Source organism: Pseudorasbora parva, chromosome 4, assembly GCF_024679245.1.
Source record: "Pseudorasbora parva isolate DD20220531a chromosome 4, ASM2467924v1, whole genome shotgun sequence".
Lineage (NCBI taxonomy): Eukaryota > Metazoa > Chordata > Actinopteri > Cypriniformes > Gobionidae > Pseudorasbora > Pseudorasbora parva.
The window spans coordinates 51,114,471-51,138,792 of record NC_090175.1 but is presented as its reverse complement, the minus strand read 5'-3'; the positions used below and the strand labels follow the sequence as shown (position 1 = coordinate 51,138,792).

Sequence of the window (24,322 nt, the reverse complement as noted above, 5' to 3'; positions counted from 1 at the left end):
TCTGCACCTGAGAGACTGTTTACAGCGTGCATTTCCTCTCTCTCCCTCTAGTCACGCGCGCGTGCACCCTTCCGGGAGAAGAGCCCGTACAGCCCATACAAGGACCTTCTGCTCTATTTAACGTCAAGTAGACCCATACTCGAAAAAAACTCGCCGAAACTTGTGAGAAACCGGAAGGAGTATTTTTAACACAGAAATACTCCATCAAACGTCCAACATTAGTTTTTGAAACTTTGTCTATGTTTATGTCTATGTTTAGGATGGGAATCCAAGTCTTTAAAGGTGTAAAAAGCTCAGTATGCATGAAACAGCATTTCACCCCCCCTTTAAGCTTGCAAAGGCATGAACTGAAACGCGACAGACTGAACTCGCGTTGTGAATGTATGCCGCTAGTGTAGTCGCGATTACCTCAGCTCTCATCACTCCTGCAGTTAGTGCTCAGTGCTGTGATACTCGCGCGGTGACTCACTCATTATATTGAACAGACACGTTCAGTTTTTAATTGTAGTTTCTTCTCTAACTCCGTCACAGTAATCAAGTTAATGGCTTTGGAAATGGCCTCACAGGGCAGCGAAGCATTCTGGGAATTGTAGTCTTTCATCCCCATGAGACAAAAATACATTTTCTGTCTTTTCTCAGTCTAGAAGGCACCAAATTCAAAAATAATTTCACATTTCTACTGCATTGATGACCCAGTTTAAATACAGATTCATCTTCCCAGCGCTGAAGTACCCCTTTAAAAGGAAGCCAGTGCAGTGTTGACAGAACTGAGATAATATGGTCACACTTCCTGGTTCTAGTAGAACCTACTGCATTCAAGTAGGAACTACGTGTTTTGGACCAGAACTTGTTTATTAAGCGAGCAGGACAACCACCCAGTAGAACATTACAAAAATCATTTTGCATTGAAAGCATGTGCTGTAATCTATCTATCTATCTATCTATCTATCTATCTATCTATCTATCTATCTATCTATCTATCTATCTATCTATCTATCTATCTATCTATCTATATATCTATCATCTATCTATCTATCTATCTATCTATCTATCTATCTATCTATCTATCTATCTATCTATATATCTATCTATCTATCTATCTATCTATCTATCTATCTATCTATCTATCTCTCTCTCTCTCTCTCTCTCTCTCTCTCTCTCTCTCTCTATATATATATATATATATATATATTTATATTAAGATGGTAGAATGCAGTTTTACAGATGCTAGAAACGTAGCTTTCAAATAAAAGATTGGTATCAAACAAATCATTGTTTTCATTATCAATCATCACTAGCTTTGTTTCCATCCACCTATATGCACATTTTTGGATATTGCATAAAAAATGCTAGATGGAAACACAATAATGTGATAAGCGCACAAACTACGACATGCACAGAAACTACAATGACAACACATTTAACAAATCAAATCCTCGATGTCACATCGCAGGGCATCTCAACATTTGGTTTGATCAGTCTGAAATGCCTGAGCCAAAGTTTGTCATCAAAATGATTTGTTTTAATTTCCTCCCAGAATTGTCTCACTTGATTGAGTTTTTAAACACCTGGCATCCGAAAGCAAGATAACATGACGTTTATTGCATTTCGTGTGCGAACTCTGAGGTACAATTTATTTCTGATGTAAGAAAAAAAAGAGCTACAGTGGCTTCCAATTTTATTACAAATATTTTGCGGCAACTTCCCAGGAAGTGACGGGAAGTTTTTTTTCCCCCTCTTAAACACAAGATGGAAGTGCTGTTTTATTTGAAAATGTTTCAGAGTACTCATTTCTATTCTTAGATGTAATTATTTGACCACACTTATAAATGTATTCTTACGTGAGGCTTTTAGATTTGTGCTGGATCACACAATGTCATACTTTGAAAATCAGTATTCATATAGTCATAATGTGTGTGAGTGAGTGTGTGCGTGTCCTTTATAGATCACTGCATTAACATTTACTGCGCTTTGCATGCGTTCCTGTGACTTTTCTCCTGGGACCTTCAGAGATAGAATAAAATCATTGTAGTGTGTGAAGGGTACAGTTGGAATAGCGAATACTTCCCCATCTCAGAGCATGTCATAAACATACGGCTAAAGCATTTATAATGATTTCCATGCTGTGCTACGAACATGACCCTCAATCCAGGCAGGACATGTACGTTGTACAATATTATATTGTAAAGCAACATCAAAGCCTCATCACATTCATTTCTATATTTTCTTTTAAATAATCAGGTTTTGTAACTTTTCACCCACTTAAAGTTGATAGTTCAAACTTTAGTGTCCCTGTGGTAAATGTCACACTTGTGTGTGTGTGTGTGGGTGTGGGTGTGTGTGTTCCAGGTAAACTATATGTTATGAGGACAAAATTGTCCTCAAAAAAGATAGCAATATCCAATATCTTTGTCCATGTTGAGATAAGTTGTGGTCCCCATGAGAAAAATGCATAAATCAGACTATTTATTTATTTAAAAAATCCACAAAGTTTAACACCCCCATTCAGAATATGAAAACACAAGAGTGTTGAGAGATAATGATTTTGTCTGAATTAGCTGTCCAAGGTAGACCCACCATAAAAACTTTCTGTATGAAAAACTTACTCACAGTTGCTGTTTATGCATAACATTTGGTGAAAGAGCCGTTTGTTAACACGCAGTTCACTGTGATCTGACATTATTCAGAGTTCATTCTAAAGCCTTCACAGGCATATTAACCAGCTTAAACCTCATTTAGCAACAAATTGTGTATTTTTTACTGCTTGCTAAATTAGCTTGAATCAATTATGAATTGTGGTGCAGAACTGTAATTGAATTAGCCTATATAAACAGCAAGATTTTATTTTTTATTTTATTATTTCTTGGCAGCTAAGGCACTGATCCAGTGAATTTTTAATACCAAAAGGGCAGGAAAACAAATTAATGTCAAAGCAAACAATGTTATTTGATAAGTGTGCAGAAAGCAAAAGTAACCCCTTTAATTAAATGAGGTAAATTAGACCCAAATTAGAAATTGTCCATGTCCTGGGGCCTATTGCACAAAACTAGGATAAGGGACTATATCTTTATGATCTTGTCATCTGTATGCAAAATTGAGTACACTGCTGTCGTGTAAACGTACCCTGAAGGCACACAAACACCAAGAACGATAACGAAAAATAACTGAATATTAGCGGACAAATTGAGCCAGGATCATAAAGATATCCCGGCTTAATTCTTTATCCTAGTTTTTTGCAATAGGCCCTTGGAGGCCAATGAAGAATTGTTGGTTTGTTGCTAGGTAATAGAAACTGCTGACAACAATAACAAAGGTTGCAGATTTAGTAATTGTCACGTTACAGATTCAGGCAAATATGTGCGAGGACTCAAGTGCAGGAGATGATAATTTATTAACAAAAAGAAGGCAAACTCAAAACCAAAAACCCGCGAGGGGGAAAACACATAATCAGACTGTAACATGAATCTCAAACCATACCAAACAGAATCACAGGCGAACCCAGGAGACGTAGACAGAAAAACAATCCAAACAAGACTAACAAACACAAGGAGCTTATAAAGGGAAGAAATCAAGAGGGAACAGGTGGGAGAAATCAAACACTAATCAGATAACAATGGGATCAGACAATGACAGGAGCGCATGCTCAACATAACACCCCACATGTGCACACAAGACAGGACAGGCATGTGACAGTAGTGACGCTAAGGCCAGCATCACTATTAATAAGATTGTTCATGCATACAGTTAGTGATGTGGACAAAACATTAATGAAAAACATATAAGAACTTTGCACACCATGATATTGTGGCATTATACCTCATAATCTAAAAATGGAATTTATAAAGTTGTTAATTTCTGTCATTCACAAAAATAATACCATCAATATATGATATATGCATTATGTAATCATTTTGTGTCCTGCATATGTTATTTATTTGAGTATATAGAATCTTCCAAAATATATCTCCATTATTTCAAATAGCCATAACCCTTGAAGTCCTGACTGAAATTTGACATAATGATCTCCAGCAGTGTGGCCTTCAAGTGCATGTGACTGGCAGATGACAGCTGTCAGCGTGTGCTTGGTCAGCTCTTCAGATGGATTTCCGTGACTATACAGTGGCAGAATGTGTGTGTCCGATCAGTACGGCTATATCACATTCACTTCTTCTGCATGAAATAGACCTGTCCTCTGTGCCTGCTAATGATACGCAGTATGAAACAGTGATTGGATGTCAACATGATTGATGTGGGTGTGGAGAGGGAGGGTCCAGCACTCTCCTGGGCCATTATCTCTTCAAATTATATCAAGGCCGTCTCGTTAGTCGACTAATAGACTTGATGATGAAGTTTTGGTAAAGCCTTGACTAAAGGACAAACTACATCTTTGAACCACCTAAAGAAAATAGCTCATGAAATTGACCTGAGAAATATGTGTATTTAAGTTGTATGCTCAAGTGTCTTTATTTCTTTGCATCCCCGCAGTCTATCCGGGAGGTGACGGGTTACGTGTTGGTGGCTCTGAACCAGTTTGACTATCTTCCTCTGGAGAACCTGCGGATCATCCGTGGCACTAAACTGTATGAAGGTCGCTACGCCCTGGCCATCTTTCTCAACTACAGACGGGATAACTACTTCGGTCTTAGACAACTCGGCCTCAAGAACCTGACAGGTATATTCTACAAATGTTAATTCAGATATTGTAGCTGCAGTTTAAAATAACTTTGAACGCAAATGTATTTCTTCAAAAGTTCTGTAAGTTTCTACCCTGACAACATTTGCCCGAGACATCTGAAACGTCTGAAATGTACTTTTAAGGTGGTTTAACGAGGGTTGTTTTCTTTAGCACACATTCTTTGTTCAAACGAAGCTGAATTAAAATGTATTTAGTTCTTTGTCAAGTTTTTGCACATATATTTTTAAAGTAAATTTCACATATGGAATTAAGTAAACTCTACTTGACTGAATTAAAAGTAAGTCATTTTAACTTATCCAGTAAAAGGGTAGACTTGGGTGTTCCCAATCTGCAGTGGTCAGTATCTAGCAAAAGTGGTCCAAGGAAGAAAAAGTGGTGATGGGTGGCCAAGGCTCATTGATTTCACGTGGGGAGTGAAGGCTGGCCCATTTGGTCCGATCAAACAGACGAGCTACTGTAGCTCAGATTGCTCAAGAAGTTAATCCTGATTCTAATACCAAGGTGTCAGAATACACAGTGCATCACAGTTTGTTGAATATGGGGCTCCGTGCTGACCCTTGTCCACTGCCAAAAGCACCAATAGTGGGCGGGTGAACATCAGAACTAGACCATGGAGCAATGGAAGAAGGTGACCTGGTCTGATGAATCAAGTTTTCTTTTACATAATGTGGATGGCCGGGTGCGTCTCTTTCCTGGGGAACACGTGGCACCAGGATGCATTATGGGAAGAAGGGGTGTTTCAGGGGTCTAGTTGAGTCCATGCATCGACATGTGAGTGTTGTTTTGGCAGCAAAAGGGGGACCAACACAAAACCTGATTGGTTTATCTACATAATAGTGGAAATACTTAAACACAGATACCACAATACTTCATATATAATACAGAGTGGTGGGCTGTCAGGGCCATCAGGCCATCATATGTGGATTTACTTTAAAAATCAAACTGCATTTGTAAGTAGTTTGAATCACATTTTGTAACACACTGGCTTAAAAGTACTCTAAGATATAGTTAGAAAGGTAAAAAATGTTACAACCATCCCTGGTCTCCCCCTAAATAAATTGAATTAATGTGTGTCTGAATGTGCCTAAATGCAATTACTATTTCAGTACATTACAATTGTATTGTATTTTGTATTGTATTTTTTATAAGGGTTAAGCTGTATTTTCCATATGCCATCATCATCTAAACGCATCACAGCTCCGTGAACCTGCAATCGTAGAATAGCTAGCCTTCCATTGAAGCTTCTGTTTTCCATTGAATCATAACTTTGACTGATATGGGTCATCAGCCAATTACATTTTGATATGTAGGGATAGAATGCCCCAGAGACTCAGTGACGTCTCGGTGAACTACCCCCCGCTAATGTCATCATCCGTTTGAACTTTTCGTAGGTTGTGAGCGATCTATGTGAAATAAGCTATGGCCGCCGCGGATGATGGGCTGTGTTCTAATGAACTTTGCATGCATTCTGATCGATCCTGATGTCAAGCTGGTAACTTTAGCTGACAAGCTGTTTTTATGTTTCTTTTGATGTTTAATGTTTGATTGTAGCAAAGTTCGTGAATGTGAGGAAGGAAGAGGACACGGGGGTCGGCTAGACGGTTGTTGCTCTTTTATTTTGTAACTCAATAGTCAAACACACTCAATAGTGTGGCTTCTCTCAGACTCAAAACAATAGCGATCACTTCCGGGTCGGCACTTCCGGCTTCCGGCAACTCAGTCTCTGTATGGGTTTGGCAACAACCGTCCTGACTCTCTCTCTCCCTGGTCTCTGGTTCCGCTGGTGTTTTATCCCGTCTCCGCGCTCATTACTGGAACAAGAGACAGGTGTTATTAATCTGCGTCCAACCCACTCACTTACCGCTCGTCCCGCGGCCCTCTCTCCCGCTGCAGACCTCGCTGAACCACGCCCCCCTTGCCACATACCCCCACCGCCGGACTCAGGCCGGGGAGCCGTCCGGCCTGCAGCCCCCCCCCCCCCCCCCCCCCCATTTCTGGAGAGGAAATCGGCCACAGCCATCTGAGCACCCGGCCTGTGGACCACCTTGAACTTAAACGGCTGAAGAGCCAGATACCAACGGGTGATCCGCGCGTTGGTATCCTTCATGCGGTGGAGCCATTGGAGAGGAGCGTGGTCCGAACAGAGAGTGAACTCCCGCCCCAGGAGGTAATAGCGGAGAGTGAGAACGGCCCATCTGATGGCCAAACACTCCTTCTCTATGGTGCTGTACTTAGCTTCCCTCTTGGAGAGCTTACGGCTAATGTACAGCACCGGCCGCTCTCCCCCCTCCACCTCCTGGGCCAGGACGGCGCCCAGCCCCCTGTCCGACGCGTCAGTCTGCAACAAGAAAGGGAGAGAAAAGTCAGGGGAGTGTAAAAGCGGCCCGCCACATAGAGCAGCCTTCACTTGGGTAAAAGCCTGTTGACACGGCTCCGTCCACTGGACCGTATCTGGTAGCCCCTTTCTAGTAAGATCAGTCAAAGGGCTGGTGAGGTCCGAATAATTTGGTATAAACCGTCTATAATATCCCGCCAGCCCCAAGAACTGTCTTACCTCCTTTTTGGTCTTGGGCCTCGGACAGGTTGCAATTGCGGCAGTCTTATCAATTTGGGGACGCACCTGCCCATGACCCAAGTGGAAGCCCAGATACCTTACTTCCACCCGCCCAATCGCACACTTCTTCGGATTGGCCGTGAGCCCCGCTCCCCTCAGCGACCTCAGGACCGCCCTCACATGCTGCATATGCCGCTGCCAATCGTGACTATAAATCACTATGTCATCCAGGTACGCAGCAGCATATGCAGCATGGGGACGCAAAATCCTATCCATGAGTCGCTGGAAGGTTGCGGGCGCCCCGAACAAGCCGAAAGGAAGCGTGACAAATTGGTGTAATCCAAACGGCGTGGTGAAAGCTGTTTTTTCTTTGGACAATGGAGACAAGGGGATCTGCCAATAGCCCTTTGTTAAGTCCAGTGTCGAATAAAATCGAGCCGTGCCTAACCGATCAAGCAACTCGTCAACCCGCGGCATTGGATACGCGTCGAATTTCGACACAGCGTTCACCTTGCGGTAGTCCACACAGAACCTGACCGAGCCGTCTGTTTTGGGGACCAAAACTATCGGGCTCGCCCAGTCACTGTTGGACTCCTCGATTACTCCCATGTCGAGCATTGCGCCTAATTCTTCCTGAACTACTTTTTTCTTGTGTTCAGGCAAGCGATACGGCCGGCTGCGAACTACCACGCCCGGCTCGGTCTCGATATGGTGCTGAATCAAGTCGGTACGTCCCGGTAGGGGCGAGAACACGTCAGCGAACTCCGCCTGCAATTTCGATAAATCAGTGCGTTGTAACGGTGAGAGGTGATCTCCCCCAGGGGCCAACGCGACTGATTGCGCTTTAATGCTCGCCTCTGGGCCGAGATCATCCTCTCCCCCGATCACCGTTGCCAACAACACCGATTCCACCTCATTCCATTTTTTTAGCAGGTTGAGGTGGTATATTTGACGTGCCCCGTTCCTATCGGATCGTATCACTTCATAATCGAGCTCTCCTATCTGTCGTGCGACCTCAAATGGCCCCTGCCACTTTGACATTAATTTTGAGCTCGACGTTGGGAGTAGAACGAGCACTTTCTCTCCCGGTGTGAATTTGCGTAGTTTAGTACCCCTGTTATATGACCGGCTCTGGCGGTCCTGGGCTTGCAACAAATTCTCCCTAGATAGCCGCCCCAATGTGTGGAGTTTTGTTCGCAAGTCCATGACGTACTGAATTTCGTTTTTGGCCAACGAAGGCCCCTCCTCCCAAGTTTCTCGTAGGACGTCCAGCACCCCCCGTGGCTGCCGACCGTAGAGAAGCTCGAAGGGGGAAAACCCCGTGGAGGCTTGCGGGACCTCGCGCACAGCAAATAAGAGAGGTTCTAACCACCGATCCCAATTTTTGGCGTCTTCCTGTACGAATTTACGGATCATGGATTTAAGAGTGCGATTAAATCGTTCGACCAAGCCGTCTGTTTGTGGGTGATAGACGCTGGTTCGAATGGATTTAATGCCCAATAATCCGTACAATTCGCTTAACGTGCGTGACATAAACGCCGTGCCTTGATCAGTGAGGATTTCCTTCGGAATCCCCACCCGGGAGATTAAACGAAACAGTGCGTCCGCAACACTCTTCGCCGAGATGTTGCGGAGAGCCACTGCTTCCGGATATCGTGTTGCGTAGTCCACGATAACTAGCGCAAAACGATGTCCGCGTGCGGATCGCTCTAATGGCCCGATGAGGTCCATCGCAATTCTCTCGAAGGGGACCTGCATTAATGGAAGGGGGCGCAATGGCGCTTTTGGGGCGGCCAGTGGATTCACCAACTGACATTCCAGACAAGACGCGCACCACCTGCGCACATTGTCATGAATGCCTGGCCAAAAAAATCGGGTCATTAAACGATTCAGCGTGGCCGCCTGTCCCAGGTGGCCCGCCATTGGGTTAGAATGAGCCGCCTGGAAAAGCATTTCCCGGTGGCTCTTTGGTACTAACAGCTGGGTTGTATCTAGCTTTGTCTGAGTGTCTTGGGTCACTCGATACAACCGATCCTTAATTATGGCAAAATAAGGATACGTGACGGGCAATGCGGGTTGGAGAGACTGACCGTCGATAGAGCGGACCTGCTGAAATGCATGTTTTAGGGTCTCATCTTGAGACTGCTCCAGAGGGAAGTCATCGCGGTCCGAGAGAATCAGTCTCTCGACCCCGCTCGGTTCCTCTGAAGCTGTTCCCAAGGGTCCCGTATCCGTCTCGCCAACCTGCACTCGCACCGCCCCGTTCCTAGCCTTGTTTTCCCAAGCGGCATCCGCGCATAACGCCCCCAATAATGCCGAAAAGGCGGGCCAATTCGTCCCCAGAATTAGCGGATGCCGGAGGTGGGGACTAACCGCCACCTCAACACTATGCTTTTTCCCCCTAAACTGTATCGTGACTGGGACAGCCGGATATTCCACCACATCCCCGTGCACACACCGCACCTTAACCATGCGGCTTGTATCCAATGCCCCAGGCTGCATCAGGCTTTGATGGATCGAGGTTTGGTTACATCCTGAATCCACCAAGGCCTGATATGTACCCCCATTGATACTTACAGGAATTTGGTACTCTCCTGCTTGATCGTGGGTGGTCCGCTGGACGTCCGGGATCCGGATCATTGTCCCGATGTCCATCCTCGGACATCGGTCCACAAAATGATCCGGATCACCGCACCGCCAGCAGGCCAGCCCAGGCTTACCCGCCACCCCTGCGGCGGGGAGTGGGTTGGAGGATGAGCGCGGAAAGGGGGCGGAACCCGAGCCATTGTCACTACCAGCCCCCAGCGACCCCGCCCCCCTGGGCGGGGCCCGCGAACTCCCAGACGGTCCAAGGCCCATCCCACCCCGGCCTCTGGGGGGGACGCGAGGAGGGCCTGGAGGGCGGGACCTGGGGAGAGGGACAGGGCGAGAGAGAGAAAAAGAGGGGGGAGAGAGAGAGGGAGAAGTTAATGGGGGTTCGCCGACCCCCGGGCACGCCACCAGGTGGTCCTCCGCCAAGTTGATGGCCGTCTCCAGCGACGTGGGCCGGTGGCACTGGACCCACTCGGCGGTCTTCCTGGGGAGCCGAGTGAGAAACTGCTCCAGCACCACCAGATCGACAACATGGTCCACGTCGCTGCCGCCGGCCAGAAGCCATCTGCGGCACTCGTCCCGGAGCTGTTGGGCCAATGCGAAGGGTCGACCGGACTCACCCCACTCCAGGGAACGGAAACGCTGCCGGTGTTGTTCCGGGGTCCGGCCGACCCGCTGAAGGATGGCCCTCTTTAGATCGTCGTAGTCCAGGAGGTTCGCAACCGGTAGTTGTTGCGCGGCCGCCTGGGCTTCTCCGGTTAGCAGGGGGATGAGGTGCACCGGCCACTGTGCCCGGGGCCACCCGCAGGCCTCCGCGGCCTTCTGGAACAGATCCACGAAGGCCTCCGGGTCGTCTTCCGGCCCCATCTTCTGGAGGGGCACGTGAACCGGTGCGCTGGCCCGTGCGGCGGCCTCGGCGCGAACCTCCCGGTCCATCCAGCTCCGGAACCGCTCGCGGTCCTCTTGCTGGCCTTGGACGATCGCCTCGAAGCGGCGCTCCTGTTCGGTCCGAAGGTCCACGAGGACCGCGAGGGAGTTGATGACATCCGCAAATGGCGAGGCGGAGGGCGTTGTCATGGCGGCGGCACTGTCCTACTTCCTTCCCGGGTTTCGGCACCAGTGTAGCAAAGTTCGTGAATGTGAGGAAGGAAGAGGACACGGGGGTCGGCTAGACGGTTGTTGCTCTTTTATTTTGTAACTCAATAGTCAAACACACTCAATAGTGTGGCTTCTCTCAGACTCAAAACAATAGCGATCACTTCCGGGTCGGCACTTCCGGCTTCCGGCAACTCAGTCTCTGTATGGGTTTGGCAACAACCGTCCTGACTCTCTCTCTCCCTGGTCTCTGGTTCCGCTGGTGTTTTATCCCGTCTCCGCGCTCATTACTGGAACAAGAGACAGGTGTTATTAATCTGCGTCCAACCCACTCACTTACCGCTCGTCCCGCGGCCCTCTCTCCCGCTGCAGACCTCGCTGAACCACGCCCCCCTTGCCACATTGATGTTTAAGAGTTTTTGTAAGAGTTGATTTTGATCCATTTCACCATTTGCCTAAAAAATTGGGTAGGTAGATGCCATATTTACATTAGATACAAATATACCACAGTCGTTTATTAAACGATTGATTGGGCCAGACAAAATTATGGAAATTACGGAGTTATTTAAGGTGACTATAGTGTAAGGGTAAGATTCATGGAATCAAGTTTTGATGCAAATCGATCAGAGGTTTGAATCCGCCTCTTGCCAAACCTACTCTACTCCCTTTTCCCATCACATAGCAGATCGGAAATGCATTTATTTTCAATAACAATTGAGAAAATATTCGAAAAGTGGAAATAACGCATCTAACATGTTTAATAATACGTGTTTATCGGTTAGGGATAAAACAGATATGTGCTGAATTAGAGACGATAAAATTAAGTGGGTCCAATATCATTGGACGTAAAGAGTGAGTCTTGTCCCACCCACACACAATGGTTCTGACACCCATAAATTAAACCTTACAACTAAAGCAAAGATAACAGTGTAAATAGTTGGAAAACAGCAAAAAAATCTACCTAATCAATTATTCAATATTAAGTAAAGTTGTACTTAATTTTTATAACATTGATATTTAAGCTTTAATTACTACAAGCTTGAATTGAGTACTTTATTTGGAATTTACTGTTGTTTTATTCATGCTTGAACTAACTTTTTCATGTAGAAATTTTCTATAGTATTTACTTCACTTTTTTTAATGAGTTTAAAACGTATTTTAAATTGAAGTACCATGTTAATATGATTTCTAGATAAGACACTTTTTCCTGTTAACATATAGTACTTTACCATTTAAAAAGTTGGGGGAACTATACTTTTATTCAGCAAATGTGTGTGCATGAAATTGATCAAAAGTGACAGTAAAGACATTTATAATGTTGCAGACTATTTCTATTTCAAATAAATGCTGCTCTTTTGAAATTTTTATTCATCTAAGGATCCTGAAAAACATATTTCCACAAAAAAACATTACAACTGAGCAGCAAATCAGAATGATTTCTAAAGGACACTGAAGACTGAAGTAAAGATGCTGACAAATCAGCTTTGCTTAGTTTTTTTTAAAAATTGTAATAATATTTCACAATATTACTGTTTCAATGTATTTTTGATAAAATATATGCAGCCTGGGTGAACATATAAAACCTTTCCTTCAAAAACATACAAAACATGTTACTGATCCCAAACTTTTACAGCAATATTCATGTAGTTACTATCGAAGGTAATTATTTTTTACATATTGTAATTTACTAGTGTTTGTACAGCACGTTTATTTATGGGTCTAGTTATTATACTACAATCTACTTTTGTAATATTTTAATGGCTGACTGATGTCTAAGTTGTGGTCTTAGTGGAAATTAGCATAGCAGGGACTGCTGTATGTGAACACGTTAGATAAGATTGGTACTAATAATGTCTTTCATGCCGTGCAGTCCTGCGGGTATGATAATCATGTACATCAGAAGACGTCTCTCATATAAATGAGGCGCTCTTCATGATGTGACTGCTTTTTATCTTATCAGCATATAATGTGTATCATTTGAACTTGTTTTACAGCTGACGTCTAGCTTATTTTCCTTTTTTTTTTTCTCCAGCCTTGCTTGGTTGTCTCATAGGGAGACTTTCCTTTGCTTCTTATACCATGTGATATAGAAACTCATCTTAGAATAATATTTCCAGATCCCTGTTGGGATGCATAAAGATATGGAGAGAAACAGAAACAGATCAAGGAGTCAAACAACCAACAGACAAATAGAGGAAGTCGACTGCGCCTCAAAGGGAAACAGCCAGAGGCGTGATAACGCTTCTGACTTCTGATGACTCATGACGGCCAATAGAAGCCCAGAGGAGTCAGCAGGTGGTACGAGTTCACAGTAGGTGAGGGACAGAAAGTTAAGACATGCCCAGCAGGCATATTTGTGTAATCATGTATTATTAATCTCAAATATTGCTTTTTTAATTTATTTTTTATGACCGATTAAACGATATCTTAGTATAGGGATGAATAGAGCGCTGACAGTATGGCTACGTCATTACCTTCTTGTCTTCACTTTTATTTGCAGTCTCAAATATGAGTTGTTGTTTTTTTTATTGAAAAAAAAAATTGTTACTCTCTTTGTTGTGGTGAGGTGTCAGATGGCGTATTTGCATGAATGGGGTTAAAGGGCATGTCTTTAAAAAGTTCAAGAATCCACAGAGCAGCTTTACTGGCAAAAGAAAGATCTTACAAGAGAAATATGAGGATAAAACATGACCTGGGCACTGACTGGCTGTATGCTTTGCTATTGAATTGACTTGTGGAGAACGTCCGATTAGCACCTTATCATTACAGATCATACTCAAAAAAGGATAGTTCACCCAAAACTTCACTCGCCCTCAAGCCATCCTAGGTGTATATGACATTCTTCTTTCAGACGAATACAGTCAGAGTTATATTAAAAATGTCCTGCCTAATCCAACTTTTATAATGACAATGAATGGCAGCACAAAATTTGAAGCCCAAAAGTGCATCCATTTAAAGTAGTGTCTGTTTACAACCATAGTATATCGGTGAGAAATGTGCACTACAATCAGAATACATTTTATTCTACACAATACACGAGCTTGCAAAGCTTCACAAAATGGATGCAATGTTCCAGTGCAGTGTTGCAGAAAGTTGAACACTATTTATGATACTGCAACAGGGACCTTCATAAAACACAATGCTGTATATCAAAACCCCTATTGTAAGCAAGAAAATGCAACTGTGAAAAGTTGGCTGTGCTCAGTGGTGGGAAGCGCTGCACATTTTAGGTAACCATCATCTTTTAAATTCCCTTCTAACGCTCCTTGCTAAATAATTTTTTTAAGCATTCCATTTCTCTGTTCTTGATTCTCAAGGCAATGGCAGCCATGTTTCTGCAATTTTCAATATTAGTTTTAGGAGATGAAAGTTGTTCTTCAGCCCCTTGAGATATTCAGCACATTGATGATGAATGGCTCCTTTGATTACAGCCATCTGCTCCCCTCTCATGGCTCCTCTACACGGCTCTGCAGCATGATCAATAGCTTTCATAAGAAACTTATGATACAATAATGGCTGTAAGTTTTTTTATGTGGTCCTTCAATCAAATGTTCTTCTTTTTTGGGTATGTATTCTTAGATGACCTTTGCTAACAAACAGCTGCATGAAGGGCATTTTTAACAACCTTTTAAAATCTCTTATAGAAATGTATGCAACATGTTGTCGGGAAAGAGTTCAATTGAGTGGGCATATCCCCTGTTTGTAAATATTTTTCACCTCATGTGGCCAAAGGTTATTGAATAACATGAATTAATGTGCAGTACTCACCACATCATTACATCCAGACACTTGTGCAGTTGCTTGAAAATCAAGGCATACATTAGACAAACTCATGAAGGAGTCTTTTGTTCATAGACGGTGCATTCTTTAATGATTCTGATAACACACTCCAGCAACACACCAATAAGTCTTGGTGTGCATCGCACAAAGGAATTAGACCATTATGCAGTATGCATACAAATTAAAAACCATTACTCAGCTGACTCATCTTATTTTGAAAAGGGCACACGTGTGTGTGTCTTATTCAACTGCAAAATAAGACACTTACAATGAATGTGCAATACATACTGTAAGCCTAAAAAAATCCCATCTTTTCCATTAGCCTTTTTTCTTTACCAATAATTACAAATAATGACTAATTGCCATATTAAAACATTGAACAGTGTTTTTAACATGAAATCTATGCATTATATACTTACTGTAAATAGACTCAACAGAAAATCACAGTCACAATTCCAATTTGCTATCTCTGGTTAAATGCCTAAACCTCGTTTTAACAAAACATTAAATAAAATACTTGTTTTGGATGTAAACAAACATTCTTCTTTATTTATTTATCCGCATGATGTTTTTCAGTGGTCTTTCACTGTTACGGATAGGTTCTGTTTTGTCTTCGTTTTCTTTGTGTTCGGTTTATTGTTTGCCTGTGTAAACGTTCAGTTGACTCCGTTTCCCAGTGTTGATCCAGTTTGTGCCTGATTGTCGTATTCCTGTCACCTATTGTTCAATTAGTTACCTTGTTAATCATCTCATCCCTTGTTTAACCTGTGTATTTTTACCCTGTGTTTGGTTCAAGTCAGTTGTCCTTTTTCATTGCTATATGCTTGGTTGTTCTGTTTAATGTCAAGAGGGGGTAGTTTCCTGAGTGTCTTGTTCATCTCGTCACTATGATGGACCCCATCCCCCCTATCTTTATTATTATTTCTACCTACTCATATATATATATATATATATATATATATATATATATATATATATACTGTAAAAAATATTTAGAAAAAAGTTACCTGGTTGCCTTAAAATTTTGAGTTCATTGAACATAAAATTTTGAGTCAATACAATGAATTTTTTTTGAGATTCGACAACCTTTATTAAAAGGTTATTAAAAGATTTTGTAAGCATATTGGGTAATAATGTGTGTGTTATTTCTGACGACGGAGTGAAACATGTCACATTGTGCTATTTTCATGATTTATCAAATTTTTTATGTGGTTCAGATACAAAAATATTTTGAGTTTCTATTTATTAAACTAATTTCCTTCATTGTATCAACTCAAATTTTTAATTTCAATAAACTCAAAATTTTAAGGCAACCAGGTTACTTACTTTTTTAAGTTAAACCAACAAAAACCACCACAATTTTTTTTACAGTTTTTTTTACAATCTATATATATATATATATATATATATATATATATATATATATATATATATATATATATATATATGCAAATGTTACAGTTTATAGTTTATATACTGAACAATTTAAATAAGAATTTACAGTTGTTTTTATTTGTTCGTTTTGCAGTATGTTAAATCCTGTTGAGTTATTCACTAAAGCTCTGCAATTGAGTCTAAGCCATGTCTGCTGACTTCACAATTCTACCTAGTTTAATTTATTCATTGTTACACAAATCTCAATGCAACCTATCACTTTGTGCCCTCATATGTATGCCTGTGCACATCTCTAGCGGTGTATTAATGCAATAGCCTTGATGTGAAGCATGCTCGCCACCCACCCCCACAGAGCCTCTCGGGCTAGTATGTCCAGTCCTCTGCTCTCCTCCACACATCCTTGGCTGCTCGGTTAGCGAACACTTTCTTGCTTCTGAGCTTCTGTCCGTGAACCCAAGGCTGGGCCTCATTCTATGGACGTTTTTGATCCAGCTGGGTCCATGTATTGTTCAGCTTCTTTGCGGACAAATTTCAGTGCTTTTGTGAACATGTTTTGCACTTAAGAGCAGCTGCTCAGATTTGTTTTTCTTTTGTTTTCAAGGTCATTTATGCAGTTTCATTGACTGTAACTTGTGTGTAAATTCGATTGTGAGTGCCATTTCAGCACATTCATTCAACAGCTCAGTTAAAGTTGCGATGAAATTGAAGTAGCAAATTTTATTTCTCCATATTTTGATGTACGTCCTAGTGTAACAGCTTTTACCGAAGGAAAAAAATAAATAAAATAAAATGAGGATTTGCTTCAGAATGCATCGCTTATGGATTGGATTTTGAGGTGTAAGTTTGAGTGCCCTAAATGTGAATTCCTGCATTTGTCACCAGAAAGAAGATTAGTTTTTACCGGGAAAATTAATGTGAACGAGATCCATTTTACCAAAAAAAATGTGAGGTGAATGTGTTTTTTTTGTTTTTGTTTTTAACAATAAGATATTACAGTGAATGCATCTGGAAAATAGAATGGTGAATTTTCACTTCACAAACTGTATCATTACATCTAATTCATGTTTAATTAAAATTATAATGGTGAAATAATGGTATAATTAGCAAATACTGTAACTATTAATATAAGTAATTCTTACACCAAATTGTTTTCTTTTAAAACAGAAAATCTAAAACAAACTGCCTTTATTTTGGTCTTCAGCTGCTGTCTTACTGAAGCTATTCCGTGCTTTTCCGAAATAAGGTGAACGTGTAGATTAGCTTTCATAAGCTGTCACCTCTTACCCTTAAGAATGATAGTTATAAGTACTTTGATTTTATTTCCAAAGCTATTGTAATAGCATTACTTCTTGAATATGAAATTATGTCTGCAAATTCTGTTTTTCCAACCATCAGTCAAGAACAAAGCAGGGACAGGAAGAGCTCTTTGTGGGTAATAATTGGTTTGCCTCTGAATCTCCCAAAAAACAAAGCCCGTTCATTGCTGTTGAATGTGATTAAAACAGCTCTCTGAGGATTTCCTGCAGTGGGGATTTAAAGAGATCTCCTGACTCAATTCCGGTGGCAATTTGCATTGTGGGTGTCCCTTCTCTCATCGACCTTCATTGTTCCTGTTATACCAGACGCAAAGTTCCTCCATTTAACTCGTTGTCGCTGAGGGATGCAGTCAGAGCATTTAATGTCAAACATGATTGCTGAAAAGTTTATGAAAAAGTGTAAGGTCTGTTATTATTAAAGACCCACTGAAGTGCTTTGAAACGCGCCGCATTATTCAATGTGTGGATGTAATTTCCCCTGAAATGGCTCCTGCTGTTAGCAGCTCCTCCCCTTTTTTGAAACAGCCAATAGCGTTTCGTTAATATACAGTTTGACTAGAGTGGACCTTTGTGTTTGGTAAAGCCAGTTTCCTCTAACACTGTTTATCATCATAATCTCCTCCATATTGCTTTGAAATGCACCATTCTGTGCAGAATTCGAATAGGTCCGATATGTTTGTTGTCTGTGATGACTCGCGTATATGATGGTAAATTGACTGCATTTATATAGCGCTTTTAACAGACCCTATGGCCATCCAAAGCGCTTTACATTTTTGCCTCACATTCACCCATTCATACACTGACGGCGATGTCAGCCATGTAAGGCGCCATCCAGCTCATTGGGAGCAGCTAGGGTTGGGTGTCTTGCTCATGGACACCTCGACACTTGGAACCGGGGATTGAACCACCAACCTTTCGGTTTGTAGACAACCTACATAAACCTACACTGAGCCACTGCCGCCCATGATGCCGCTCTCGTGTCTGTAGTCCAGAGCCATTGTGTGCGCTGCTGTGTTATGTGAAACTAACGTGAAACCTGCATTAATTTGCCTCAAATGAAAGCATAATTACACTGAATCGTTCCCTATCACATATACAGTGTGCTGTGTGCCTTTCACCATGTAGAAATTAGTAAATGTGTGTTAACAATTGACCGATTTCAGCCACAGCTTCAGCAGTGTAGGGGGCGGGCTTTAGATTCTAGAGAGCATTTTGATTGGACAGAAGATTTGACGAGAAGGTGAAGTCTGCGAGGATGTCATTAAAATCTGAGAGTCGTTTTAATGGCAGTGTGAGAGACTGTAAATTTTGAATAGCCTGGATGCCAGCCGAACTTAGCTACGGCCACAAATTTTTTAGGTCAGGCGGTTCGGTCTGGCCTCGATCCATAGAGGAGTAATTATCTTTGAACAGAAACTGTTCGGACCAATGAAATCATCAGGGCGGGCTTTAGACGATGACGGACAGATGATCAACAGTAACGTAATCATTCATGTCATCAAAGGTAGACATTTGTTCAAATCCTAAATGGAGAGCTTGTTTGTATATGCATTCACCTTCACAATTTCTCTCAAAAATGATGATCATGTTGGGTAAGTACTCTGTGTATCATTAAATTATTTTATTTTTTTACAACACCGGCAAAGATCGTTTATTTCAGCGTGCGTGCAGACAGGGTTGCCAAGTTTTTGCAACAAAACCCGCCAACTACTAGCCCTAAACAATAGCTTCTCGGGGGGTTCTCCGGAAAAAAATGGTGTTTGGGGGGTAAAATGTGTGTTATTTTGGCAAAGTTGCCTGCTAAAATTCGCACTCATGGGTCTAAATATCCCATAATAGTCGCTTCAACCCGCGGACAAACAACACAGTGCAGTTGAGCTCTGTTGACGTCGCTTCATTGCTCTGATTGGTTGTAGGTCTATCTAATTGATGTCTTTCCTGGTTCGGTTGAAACACGTCCCATAATCACAGCCCAATGGAGCAGTTTCAGACTCATAATCTGACTAGAATTGAGTATGACCACGTCAGGCTATTTTGAATGCTTATATCTCCTAAATGCAAATGTTGTCATTGTTTTGGAACATACCAGCTTATCCATAACTTTAAGGCTAACACAGTCAAACGAAAAGCTAAAAAACTTTAATTTTGATTTCAGTGGGCCTTTAAGCATTTTTTGCCTCAGCAGGTGAGTGTGTTTGTCAAGGAAATAGGTAATTATCATAAATGTAAATGTTTTGGGGGGTTGTTTAGATATTTGAAAATTAGGAAGCCTAAGGGTACGTTTACACGACAATGATGTATTAAAAACTGAAAAGGTTTTCCTTTGTCTTTTTCGCGTACAGACAACAACATTGTTAAAACAATCCCCATTCAAGGCCATAACCATATCTTGTCATTTGCATTAAGCTATGCACACATATACTCGCATGGATCAACAAAAAAGTTTAATTCGTGTTTCAGACAGTGCTCAAACTCTTAATTGATTTATCTTTCACATTTCTTTGTGCTTCAGTGGACACATACACACAAATTTATGTCAAAATGCTCATCTCGGCAAGTATACTCTCGGTTATGTCACAAGTGAACAGTTGAGAAAGATTGCATATAATCGTAGGCCACAAAACAATTTTTTATGTATATATTTTTTTTTTACATTTTAAGTCATAGTCCTTCTCACTACTAGAACGTAAATCTATTTATTTATTTATTTATTTATTTATTTATTTATTTATTTATTTATTTATTTATTTATTTATTTATTTATTTATTTATTTATTTACGACCCCTGGTCAAATCAAGGAGTAAAGGGGAGTAACATTAACATAAGAGAGTTCCATGTCTACAGGCATATAACAAAGCCAGATGGAGTCAGCACTAAACGGAATTGCCAAATGTGTTAATTTACAAAAGAAAAGAAAAAAACAAACTAATAATAATAATAATAATAAAAATAATAATAATAATAATAATAATAATAATAATAATAATAATAATAATAATAATAATAATAATAATAATAATATACACATGGTGAAACAAACCACAGGAACAATTAGCAACAAAAATTCACAAAGAAACACAGCAAGAGAATTGGAGAAGGAACATGTTCGGCTTGATTTCTTTTTTTACAAAACTCAATATTAACTTATGGCCCAGTCGCTAACCTAACTACCAACACAAAATAGGAAACAAAATAAATTCTTCACGTCTCAGATGCCTACCTGACCTACACTAACTACCTACACGCAGAAATACAACGAGTGGAACTAGTGTGTCTAATACAGAGTAAATCCTATGTGTGAGCAATGTATATCGTGCCACCTTCTTACCTGTCTTTTTCTCCAACCTCATACTGGTCATATAATTCGAATATCATCAAAATGTTGATTTATTTCACTAATTCCATTCAAAATGTGAAACTTGTATATTATATTCATTCATTAAACACAGACTGATATATTTCAAATGTTTATTTCTTTTAATTTTGATAATTATAACTAACAACTAAGGAAAATCCCAAATTTAGTATCTCAGAAAATTTGAATATTATGAAAAGGTTCAATATTGAAGACACCTGGTGTCACACACTAATCAGCTAATTAACTCACCTGCAAAGGCCTTTAATGGTCTCTCAGTCTAGTTCTGTAGGCTACACAATCATAGCGAAGACTGCTCACTTGACAGTGAGGTCAAGATACAAAAGGTCATTGCAAAAGAGGCTGGCTGTTCACATAGCTCTGTTTCTAAGCACATGAATAGAGCCGCTATGGGAAGGAAAAAATGTGGTGGAGAAAAACGTACAAGCAATAGGGATAACCGCACCTTGGAAAGGATTGTGAAACAAAAGCCATTCAAAAATGTGTAGGAGATTCACAAAGAGTGGACTGCAGCTGGAGTCAGTGCTTTTAAAACCACTACGCACAGACGTATGCAAGACATGGGTTTCAGCTGTCGCATTCCTTGTGTCAAGCCATTCTTGACCAACATACAGCGTCAGAAGCTTCTCATCTGGGCAAAATACAATAAGAACTGAACTGCTGCTGACTGATCCAAAGTTATGTTCTCTGATGAAAGTAAATTTTGCCTTTGGAATCAGGAAATCCTTTACCTTTACCTTTGGAAATCAGGGCCCCAGACTCTGGAGGAACAGAGGAGAGGGAAACCGTCCATGTTGCTTGAGGTCCAGTGTGAAGTTTCCACAGACAGTGATGGTTTGGGGTGCCATGTCATCTGCTGGTGTTGGTCCAATGTGTTTTCTGAGGTCCAAGGTCAACGCAGCCGTATACCAGGAAGTTTTAAAGCACTTCATGCTTCGTGCTGCTGGCCAACTTTATGGAGATGCAGACTTCATTTGCCAAAGCAACCAGTACCTGGTTTAAGGATCTTAATTCGCCAGCAAACTTGCCTGACCTTAAGCCCATAGAAAATCTATGGGGTACTGAGAAGAGGAAGATGCGATATGCCAGACCCAACAATGCAGAAGAGCTGAAGGCCACTATCAGAGGAACCTGGGCTCTCATGACACCTGAGCAGTGCCACAGACTGATCGACTCCACGCCACACCGCATTGCTGCAGTAATTCAGGCAAAAGGAGCCCAAACTAAGTATTCAGTGCTGTGCATGCTCATACTTTTCATGTTCATACCTTTCCATTGGCCAAGCTTTCTAAAAATCATTTCTTTGTATTGGTCATTATATTCAAATTTCTGAGATTTGGGGTGAACTGTTCCTTTAAGAAGTTAAATAGAAAGCCGCAAGCAGTGTATAATCTGTATTTCAGTTTCAGTTTGCTGCTCAAGTCTTATTATCATCGATGTTTGTGTGGAAACCATGATGCAGTTTTCCACCGGGATTCTTTGTCGAATAGAGCATATATTTAAGCACAGCATATTTAAATCAGAAATATTTTGTGACATTATAAATATCTTTACTGTCAATATTAATCACTTTAATGTGTCCTCGCTGAAGAAAAGTATGCATTTCTTTCAGAATTATGTTTGTTTTATTTTAACATTTATATTATATTACGTTGTAGTGAGAAGAACCATGACTGGCCTAAGATTATATGCAATAATGCCGCAACCTAGTGCAGTTGTGTATTAATTCACAGAGGAAAATATTTGCATACTGCAGTGCTTCCTAATGTACTGTAATCTACTGTGACAAGAGCTAATTGCATATTCCAAGAGGTTGCCAGTGTGTTTTACCAAAGGGGTTTGTGTGTTAGGGGTTTGACATTGAGAAATGACTTATTGAATACTGTGAGACTAAATGCCTGCATTGTAAGTGTAAGTCAGTTTGCTTTGAACTCTTCAGGGTCTCTGTAAATTGAGATGGCATTCATTGAATCAAACTGTATGTAGTGGAATGGATAAAGCAAGTCGCCTCATGTCCCGCATTCATTATCAGCACAATACAGTTTGCTGGAGAGCTGCAATGTCAATATTTCAGTTGATCTTTGTCTTCTCTTTGTGAAGGGACCCGACTACAAAGGTACCTGCTGGTGAGATCAAATCCACCTTTCACCAAACCTGAAAAGAATAGGTGAGAAATGTAAGGTGCTCCTGCGAGCTCGGTCTTGCAGAATGGTCTGCGAGATGGCAGCCGTATCATCGCCCCACCAACCCTCCCAGCCTGCCCTCCTGAGACCCTGCTGCTGGGTGCGATTTCTGGGACGCTCTGCTATCTCCACAAGCCAAACTCCCCTCCATGTGTGGCTGAATAATGAGACGCATCGTGAACGGGGACGGGCGGAGGGCGGGGGGCGATGGAGGGGCCGTGGATCATGATGCTAGTCTGAAGAGGATATTAGTGGAAGTGGCACTAAGCGACAGCAAGATGGAACGGGAAATTTCATTAGCATTTATTTTATATAAATAGTGTGACTCTGCACATCTCTCATTTTAATAGGCCCGTGTTTTCTTCAGCAACCATTTCAGGCTCTGTGGATGTTAGGGAAATGCAATAAGGAGTTGCAAAGTGACTTGATGATATTGGCAAGTTACTCAAGCCCTTTAAAGCAACGACTATCAATATCAGCTTTTCCAGGACAGTAAGGAAGGGCTCTGGATATATTTCCATTTGAGTTTGGTTCGACACAGCATGATTACAAACCATACTTGGTTGGCTCTCGGTTGCTCTGAACCGTTCTGGTAGAATACGTGGTGACGTGTCCACTCAGGATTGGTCACTTGTCTGTTGCCTGGCTACCAGTTTGTCTGTATACCTGGCCAAACGTGCTAATTTTATAAAGTTAATAATAAAATTCAAAGAAATACCTGATCATCCTCCACAATGTGCTTGCTATTTACATCTCATGTGTCTGTGAACTCTTGCATTACCAAGACATTGATTGAAACATTTGTATTACATTCAAAAGAGTTGCGTTATCAGCCACACAGTGGGAAATGAAAAGTGTTTTTTGACTCAAGGGCCTCTGGTTGTCCTAGACAATATTCAAAGGATCGTCGATATAGACTATTTCCAGTATTTCTGCTGTGATATGCAAATTAACATATCGGAATTTCTGATGGATTAAGTGACACTGAAGACGGGAGTAATCATGCTGAAAGTTCAACTTTGCCATCATGAATACAAATTTGTAAAAGGATAAAATCTTTTACTGAGCCCGACTTTTGAACAGTGTTTTATTTATTTATTTATTTATTTATTTATTTATTTATTTATTTATTTATTTATTTATTTATTTATTTATTTATGTATTTATTTATTTATTTATTTATTTTTTTAAGTACTGGTAATACTACCTGAAACTATACTACTATCACTATACCATGGTACTACCGCATTTATTTATTTATTTATTTATTTATTTATTTATGTATTTATTTATTTATTTATTTATTTATTTATTTATTTATTTATTTATTTATT

The 24,322-nt window shown here is 41.1% G+C and overlaps 1 protein-coding gene across 2 annotated transcripts in view; it reads left to right on the top strand.

Annotated features, from left to right (window-relative positions):
- The window catches only part of erbb4a (erb-b2 receptor tyrosine kinase 4a), a 239,765-nt gene that overhangs the window by 142,831 nt on the left and 72,612 nt on the right, over window positions 1-24,322 (top strand). For both annotated transcript variants that reach the window (XM_067442181.1, XM_067442182.1), the window contains exon 3: window positions 4,486-4,672. In XM_067442181.1, coding sequence (XP_067298282.1) covers window positions 4,486-4,672 — 187 coding nt within the window. The remainder of the gene's footprint in view (window positions 1-4,485; window positions 4,673-24,322) is intronic.